The sequence below is a fragment of the Carcharodon carcharias genome, chromosome 4 (genome assembly GCF_017639515.1).
Source record: "Carcharodon carcharias isolate sCarCar2 chromosome 4, sCarCar2.pri, whole genome shotgun sequence".
Lineage (NCBI taxonomy): Eukaryota > Metazoa > Chordata > Chondrichthyes > Lamniformes > Lamnidae > Carcharodon > Carcharodon carcharias.
Window position 1 is genome coordinate 145672462 of NC_054470.1, and position 9420 is coordinate 145681881.

At 42.3% G+C, this 9420-nt stretch overlaps 1 protein-coding gene and 1 non-coding gene across 2 annotated transcripts; both read right to left on the bottom strand.

The window, feature by feature from the left end:
* Window positions 1-4246: 4246 nt before the first annotated feature.
* Window positions 4247-9190, bottom strand: LOC121276878 (cytochrome c oxidase subunit 7C, mitochondrial). The gene is made up of 3 exons (XM_041185480.1): window positions 9041-9190; window positions 6124-6252; window positions 4247-4719 (listed from the first exon to the last, which is right to left on the bottom strand). The coding sequence occupies exons 1-2, from the start codon at window positions 9116-9118 to the stop codon at window positions 6136-6138; spliced, it is 195 nt and encodes a 64-aa protein (XP_041041414.1). The 5' UTR covers window positions 9119-9190; the 3' UTR covers window positions 4247-4719; window positions 6124-6135.
* LOC121277534 lies at window positions 5980-6044 on the bottom strand. The gene has a single exon (XR_005942906.1). It is a non-coding gene; the product is annotated as a small nucleolar RNA Z39 (small nucleolar RNA).
* Window positions 9191-9420: the final 230 nt, after the last annotated feature.

Here is a 9420-nt window from a genome sequence, read left to right on the forward strand (position 1 = left end):
TTGTTAGACCACACCTAGAATACTGTGATAAAAGCAAAAAACTGCGGATACTGGAAATACAAAACAAAAACAAAAATACCTGGAAAAATTGGAACAATGCAGCAAGCCAAGGACAGACATGTGGGCATGAGAGCAGGGTGGAATGTTGAAATGGCAAGGGAGGTCTGGGTAATGCTTGCGGACAGACCAAAGGTGTTCTGCAAAGTGGTCACCCAGTCTGCGTTTGGTGTCTCCAACGTAGAGGAAACCGCATTGGGAGCAACGAATGTAGTAGACTAAGTTGAGGGAAGTGCAAGTGAAATGCTGCTTCACTTGAAATGAGTGTTTGGGCCCTTGGACGGTGAGGAGAGGGGAAGTGAAGGGGCAGGTGTCGCATCTTCTGCGGTTGCATGGGAAGGTGCCGTGGGAGGGGTTTGAGGTGTAGGGGGTGATGGAGGAGTGGACCAGGGTGTCATGGAGGGAAGAATCCCTACAGAATGCCACTGTGGTGGGGGGGGGGTGAAGGGAAGATGTGTTTGGTGGTGGCATCATGCTGGAGTTGTTGTTGCTCCCAATGGGGTTTCCTCTACATTGGAGAGACCAAACGCAGACTGGGTGACCACTTTGCAGAACACCTTCGGTCTGTCCGCAAGCATTACCCAGACCTCCCTGTTGCTTGCCATTTCAACACTCCACCCTGCTCTCATGTCCACATGCCCGTCCTTGGCTTGCTGCATTGTTCCAGTGAAGCTCAATGCAAACTGGAGGAACAGCATCTGATCTTCTGACTAGGCACTTTACAGCCTTCTGGACTGATATTGAGTTCAACTATTTTAGATCATGAACTCTCTCCTCCATTCCCACCCCCTTTCCGATGTTGCCCCTTTTTGTTTTTTCCAATAACTTATATAGATTTTTCTTTTCCCACCTTTTTCCACTATTTTTAAATGTATTTCCATCCATTGTTTTATCTCTACCTTTTAACCTTTTTCGATTCCTTCACCTCACTCCACCCCAACTAGGACTAACTGTCCCTTGCTCGTGCTTTCTACCCTTAATTAGCACATTCCTTTAGATAATATCACTACCTTCAACACCTCTTTGTCCTTTTGTCTGACATCTTTTGGTTATCTCCACCTATCACTGGCCCTCTATCCAGCTCTTCTTGGCCCCCACCACTCCCCCCTCCAAACCAGCTTATATTTCACCCCTTTTCTATTTTTCCTTTGTTCTGTTGAAGAGTCATGCGGACTCGAAATGTTAACTGTGCTCCTCTCCACAGATGCTGCCAGACCTGCTGAGTTTTTCCAGGTATTTTTGTTTTTGCCTAGAATACTTTGAACAGTTTTAGTCCCCTTGTCTAAGAAAAGATAAACTAGCATTGGAGTCAGTACAGAAAAGGTTCACTAGGTTGATCCCAGGAATGGAGGGATTTTCTTAAGAGGAGAGGCTGAGTCAGTTGGGCCTGTACTCACTGGAGTTTAGAATAATAAGAGGTGACCTTACTAAAACATAAAAGATTCTTAGGGGGCTTGACAGGGTAGATGGTGAGAGATTGCTTCCCTTTGTGGAAGATTCTAGGACCAGAGGGTATAATCTCAGAGTAAGGGGGCACCCACTTAACAGAGATGAAGAGGAATTTCTTCTTTCAAAGGGTAGCTAATCTATGGAATTCTTACCACAGAGGGCTGTAGAAGCTGGGTCATTAAGTATATTCAAGGCTGAGATAGACAGATTTTTAATCAGGAAACAAGGTTTATGGGGAAAAGCAAGGAAGTAGAGTTGAGGATTATCAGATCAACCATCTCACTGAATGGCAGAGCAGACTCAATGGGCTGAATGGCTTCTTCTGTTCCTACCTCTATAGTCTTAACCATTTACAACTCCTCTGGATCTGCACTCCATTCTCTCAGGTCCACCCTGACATTGTTAACAAACCTGCTTACAAGGGTGGTGCTGTTATTGTCTGGCGCACTGACCTCTATCTCGCGGAGGCTGAGCGTCAACACGCAGACACTTCTTCCTACCTCCCCCTGGACCATGATCCCACCACTGAACATCAAGCCATTGTTTCCAGGACTGTTACTGACCTCATTTCCTCTGGGGATCTTCCTTCCACAGCTTCCAACCTCAGATGGCCCGCTTCTATCTCCTATCCAAAATCCACAAACAGGACTGTCCCGGCAGACCAATCGTATCAGCCTGTTCCTGTTCCATGGAATTCATTTCTTGCTATCTTGACTCCATTCTCTCTCCCCTTGTCCAGTCCCTTCCCACCTACATCTGTGATTCCTCTGACACCCTACATCATATCAACAATTTCCAGTTCCCTGGTCCCAACCGCCTCCTCTTCACCATGGATGTCCAATCCCTCTACACTTCCATCCCCCACCGGGATGTCTGATGGCTCTCCACTTCTTCCTTGAACAGGGGCCCAAACAATCCCCATCCACCACTATTCTCCTCTGTCTGGCTGAACTTGTTCTCACACTGAACAATTTCTCCTTAAACTCCTCTCACTTCATCCAAATAAAAGGTATGGCCATGGTTACCCGCATGGGCCCCAGTTATGACTGTCTCTTTATGGGTATGTGGCACATTCCTTGTTCCAGTCCTACTCCGGCCCCCTCCCACAACTCTTTCTCCGGTACATCGATGACTGCTTTGGTGCTGCTTCATGCTCTCGTCTGGACCTGGAAAAAATTTTTAATTTTGCTTCCAATCTTCACCCCTCCATCATTTTCACATGGTCCATCTCTGACACTTCCCTTCCTTGACCTCTGTGTCAATTTCTGGTGATAGACTGTCCACCAATATTCATTACAAGCCTACCGACTCCCACAGCTACCTCGACTAAAGCTCCTCACACCCCGCTTCCTGTAAGGACTCCATCCCATTCTCTCAGCTCCTTCGCATCTGTTCTGATGATGCCACTTTCAAGCGCACTTCCTCTGACATGTCTTCCTTCGCCGAGGTTTTCCACCCACGGTGGCTGACAGGGCCCTCAACCGTATCCAACTCATCTCCCGTCCATCCGCCCTCACATCTTCCTCCCAGAACCATGATAAGGTCCCCCTTGTCCTCAGTTATCACCCCACCAGCCTCCAGATTCAAAGGATCATCCTCAGCCATTTCCACCAACTCCAGCATGATGCCACCACCAAACACATCTTCCCTTCACCAAACACATCTTCCCTTCACCCCCCACCGGTGGCATTCCGCAGGGATCATTCCCTCTGGGACACCCTGGTGCACTCCTCCATCACCTCCTACACCTCAAACCCCTCCCACTGCACCTTCCCATGCAACCGCAGAAGGTGCAACACCTGCCCCTTCACATCCTCTATCCTCACCGTCCAAGGGCCCAAACACTCCATTCAAGTGAAGCAATTCACTTGCACTTCCCTCAATTTAGTCTACTGCATTCGTTGCTCCTGACGCAGTTTCCTCTACATTGGAGACACCAAATGCAGACTGGGTGACCGCTTTGTGGAACACCTTTGGTCTGTCTGCAAGCATGACCCAGACCTCCCTGTCGCTTACCATTTCAACACTCCACCCTGCTCTCATGCCCGTCCTTGGCCTGCTGCAATGTTCCAGTGAAGCTCAACACAAACTGGAGGAGCAGCACCTCAACTTCTGACTAGGCACTTTACAGCCTTCCAGACTGAATATTGAGTTCAACAATTTTAGATCATGAACTCTTCTCCTCCATCCCCACGCCCTTTCTGATCTCCCTTTTTTCCCCCCCAATAATTTATATAGATTTTTCTTTTCCCACCTATTTCCATTATTTTTAAATGTATTTCCATCCATTGTTTTATCTCTACCTTTTAGCCTATGTCGATCCCTTCCCTTCACCCCACCCTCACTAGGGCTATCTGTACCTTGCTTGTCCTGCTTTCTACCCTTATTTATCACATTCCTTAGATAATATCACCACCTTCAACACCTCTTTGTCCTTTTGTCTATCTCCATCTATCACTGGCCCTCTATCCAGCTCTACTTGTCCCACCCCTCCTTAAACCAGCTTATATTTCACCTCTTTTCTGTTTTTATTTAGTTCTGTTGAAGAGTCATACGGACTCGAAACGTTAGCTGAGTTCCTCTCCGCATTTGCTGCCAGACCTGCTGAGTTTTTCCAGGTATTTTTATTTTCCTCTGGATCTATCGTTTCCATGTTTGCTCTATTACCTTCTTACATCATCACCCTTGTTATCTAATCGCTTGTGTCACCCATCCCCCCTTCATCCATCACACAGTTCCCTTTTGTATATAAGTATTTATTTTAATAAAGACATTAAATATTTCACAATACAAAACAAAAATGCTCATTAGGCCATGCCTCGAGTTTTTAAAGCAGTTCTGGACACTTCAGGGAGGATATATTGGCTTTGAAGGGAGTACATTGTATACTTACTAGAATTGTACTTGTACTCCAAAGATTAAACTATAAGATTAAACAAACCAGGGTTACTTAGCCTGGAACTAGAAGTATAAGGGCTGAGTTGGTCAAAGTTGTCAAGACGTTAAGTGGAACAGTGAAGATACATGGGAGAAACTATTTAAATGTCAAGTAGATTTCAAGTTAATAAAGTACAGTACAAATTAAGAGCAAAATGTTTAATTTGTTAATACTTTTATTTACAAGAACATCTCACTGGAAATATTGACAGCAAAGACTCATGAGGATTTAAGCTGTTCAGCAGACATCATACTACAGTTGAGGTGGAGCTCCATCTGGAATGAAAAAGCATCAGTTTAGAAGCAGGAATAAATACAAAAATCAAACATGGACAAACCTAACCACAATATTTAAAGTAAAAAAAAGACTCAGCAGGTCTGGCAACATCTGTGGAGAAAAGAATGGTTGAAGTTTCAGGTCTGCGGCCTTTCATTAGATGACTTTTCATTGTTAAAATTAAGCCTGAGAAAGAGGCGAGCGAAAGACTTCAATTCTATTTTAAATCCCTGCTTCTTCCAGATCTCTGCCACTTTACGTATTGCAGATTTTTATGCTATTACCACGACCATTCAGAATTCCTGTTCCCTAAGCCAGATTGCACTCCTAACGGAACTGAAAGCCCCAATTTCTAAAGTTCACAAAAAAGACATGAATCCAGATTAATGCAACATACTTAGCATACAAAGGATTAGTGCCACATAAATTAACTTTTAAAAAAAAGTGACTAATGATGATTTTTGCAACAGTACATCAATTTGTTCAAGCTCTCAGGAAGGTTTTGGCAGACTCAATTTCATTGGAATGCTCTTAATCTGTTGGCAAATCCAACATATATAAATAATCATACTTACAATCATGAAGGCAATACCATGAAAAATTAACCTGCATTAAGAAAATTTGGTACTTGAAATTACCTAATTTGCCCAATTTCAAGGTATGGTACAAGTTAGATAATATTTCTATCTGTTAGGGCAAATAAAGTTACTCCCAACAAGATTAAATGGTACAAGTAAATGCTAATCCTATTTTTACTCAAATTTTAAAGCTCAGATTCTGATTTTAATGAAAGTTGAAAATAAAAGTGCGTTATTATTCAAAAGAGAGATTAGTTTCCATGTGTAAAGCATAACTCACTTGTGAACATTTAAGACTTTAGTAAACCATTTACTTCCCTTTTAATAAATTAGCTGACTCTCGTTTGACAAAGTGCTCAGAAAAATAACTAAGCACTCATCTTTGAGATGAAGAGATAAGTTAATCCATTAGTCGGCAATTTTATTGCAGGATGAAGCATGAAGTTATCTGGACAAGTGATCTCTATACTAACTATATTCGAATCAAATTGAAAACTTGCATCGAGTGCCTACAAAATAATCACCAATCTTGATCACAATATTTTACTCAGCCAAGGTCCAAACGGACTCATAACATGATTGATCAGTTAGCTACACACAGAATGCCAATTAATGACCCAGAGACTAAATATTTGAAAATTGACATTCACATTGTTAGGGTAAGCAATTTATTGGTTCTGGTACATCAGAAAGCGTTTACAGTGTCACAGTATCACTCATTCTAAAACAATTCACATCATATGTACCAGACACACCAATAAGAGAAAATATATTCTTGAGTGCATTTAATCTTAATAGGACAATGTTAGACAAAATGCCACTTACTGAATAACAGTCTCATTTCTTGAGCATTTGATGCCAGACTAAAACAAATGGAGCAGAAAAGCCGGAGCCAAAGAATACTGCCATCATTGCCAATAGCTTCCACTTGTTCTCCACAGAAAATGGCAAGTTCTGTTAAAGTAGAAAAGGCCAATTATTTCAAATTATTTACAGGTCAAATAAAGAAAGTTATTGTAAATGATGAATTTGGTGTTGGCACATCAGCAAGCGTTTACAGTGTCACAGTATCACTCATTTAAAGAATTCACATCATATGTACCAGACACACCTAGAAAGAAGTTATAAAGCCATCACACACTGGGTCACAGTTTTCAATATAAGTGCTGTCAACTGCTATTGATAGCCATTTCAGAATTTAGGCTGCACTTCAATATACACGATTTTTATGAAAGAAACACATGACCTCAAAACGGACACGAGGGTTAAGGCTGCTATAGTAATGCAATTGTCAGAATAGAAGAATCTGCTATTTTAGTAGGACATCAGAAAGTCTTTCCATTTAGGGCCCTTTACAATAATTTTGAAAATTATTCAAAAAGATGTCTTACAAAATTTATCAGACTGGATTTTGTGGTCAGTGGCAAAGCAATGACACTTGCCACCAACTTCAAAGACAGCTGCTCGTAAAGATCAGGAGATTTCTGCAGCGTGGATTTCATCTTTCCTATGTTAAATTTCAATCTGGCGCCAAAGCAAGGGGATCACCAAGTATCTAGCAAGTGGCCATTAAGCAGGGTAAGCAGCCAGTCACACTGAAGTAAACCAGGAAGTAAAATGCACTGATTACCCTCTATGAATTTTACATGGAGCAAAATAAAGATTGGGACATACAAATTAAAAGCTGAACGATCATAAAAAGCTTTAAAATCTTTTGAAAATTTCTGGAACCATAATAGAAAAATTTGACATCACAAATACAGAATTAGCTTTTTAGGGACAGAGGCTCTTTAGGAGTATTTGACTTTGTACACCACTAAAAAAAGGTTACATCTCATTAACAGGATGCAACTTTTAAAAGGTTTCTAACAGTGTTATTAAAACATAAAAAGGGAAATCTGCTGGGATTTCACAGTACACCCTGTGGAAGAACAAGGAAATGTGATTGCAGCTACTGGATTTCCATGTTTATCTGCAGACACTGGAAGTTGCTGTTCGCTTCACAGTTGGGATGGAGGCAAACAATGATAATTTCATTTGGTGATGAATTTTCAATTTGCTTGTGATTTTAAATTCCAAAGATCATGGTTACCAGTTTATAATTTTTCACACATCTTGTATGCACTTACTAATCTTAGCACAGTTGGAACCACCAATGAATATACTTTTCATACCAGTACTTCCTGGCTTTGAGAAATGTCATGTCAAAGACTACATAGACCAGAACTTTGACTGGCTCAAAAATCAGCCATCAAAAGTTGACCATCAGACATTGAAAATAATTCTGCAAAGGGCACACACTCATAAGGTGACTGCAGCAGTGGGAAACAGAAGAAAATGCATGATTCTGAAGTTTTAGAAAAATTTGCATTACCATGGCTACTTTTATATTCTCAAAGTGTCTCAAACCATTTTTCAGCCCATGAACTACTTAACTGTAGTCACTGTTAGGCAGGCAAACTCAACAGCAAATTTGCAGAGCAGTAAGAAAAAAATAAAAGCAAAATACCACAGGTGTTGGAAATCTGAAATAAGAATAAAAAATGCTGGAAAAACTCAAGTCTGGCAGCACCAAGAGAGAAACAAGAATTCAATATGACTCTTCTTCAGAAGAAAAAAAGTCTGATTTGAAGAGCAGCCATGAGGTTTTAAGATCATTCTGAGCAAAATGGGCACATTTTTCTACATTCCAACAGTGACTATACTACAAAAGTACTTATCCAACTGTGAAACTTTACTGAGGAGGACACAAAAGTCATTTGAACCTATGCCCCCAGAGCATGTCACTGGATTAGTAATCTAGACGTCCAGGCTAATGCTCTGGAGACATGAGGTCAAATCCCATGACATAACTAATGAAATTTAAATTCAATTATTAAAATCTAGAATTGAAAGTTTGTCTTAGTAAAAGTGACCATGAAGCGACCTTGATGATTGTAAAAACCCATCTGGTTCATTAATTTCCTATAGGGAAGGAAATCTGAAATCCATACCCAGTCTAACCTACATGCGACTCCAGAACCACAGCAATATGGATTACTTTTAACTGCCTTCAGCAATGTCCCAGTGAGCCACTCTGTTCAAGGGCAATTAGGATTCATTACAAATGCTGGCCTTGCCAGTAATACCATCATCCCATGAAAGAATAAAATAGAAAAGAATCAAATAGTGAGGATAGCTGGAGTTCAGTGGTCATACATGGTCAGTTTTGGAGCTAAGAGCAAAGATAGAAACTAAAATGAAGAATAGGAAAATGGAATCAAAGCTGGAAGGTAACACATTGAAAGGACAGGAGGAGTAAAGGTAGTTAGAGATGGTGGGCTAGGGATGGAGTAGAAGTTAAGTTTTGGGGGGAGAAAGATGATGTTGAAACCAGAAACTGCCAACATCAAACAGGAGCTCCAACGGTGACATTGAAGCCGCTTCCGCACCAGGGGAGATGATGGCGGCGGTTAGACACTCCTCCGACTGTGAAAAACGGAGCAAACGGGCCTCTTGGCCCCCAATCTCGCTTCAGTACAAACACTCTTAACAAACCAACGGATTGACCACCCGGAAGGCGGCTGGCCACTCTCTCCCTCGGCCATTCTAACTCTAGGGTTTGGACTTTCCCCCCAGCGCCCCGGGCCCGCCTGCGGGTGCATCTCCCAGAGCCTCCTTCCTCCCCTCCCCTCCCGGGGGCCCGAGCCGGCCCAACGTTAACAGTGGAACAGCGGCACTTTAATCTCGACCGGTCATGTACCTTTCCCGGGCCTTCCTCATAGTGTGATCTGCGGATCAGCGAGGTACTGAAGTTACGAACCGTGCGCGCCCACAACATGGCTCCCAATTACAGTGACTCGAACCTTCTTTCTGACCTTCTCCTACGAGCCGGAAGTGAGGGTCGCAGGGCACTGTGGGTAATGGCGGAAGAGCGCGTGTTGAACTACAAATACCAGAATGCACTGCGTTTACCGCGCAAGCGTATTCACAGGAGGACCGAGCTGATTCAGATTAATCACGTGAGAATGGGTTGAGTCCCCTGTTTTCCTAACTAAGCTCTCATCGATTTATTGAGTTGCGAGGCTTTTAAGGTGGTTGCATGGAAAAATTTAAATTATAAACTAAGCTGCAGATTTGAGT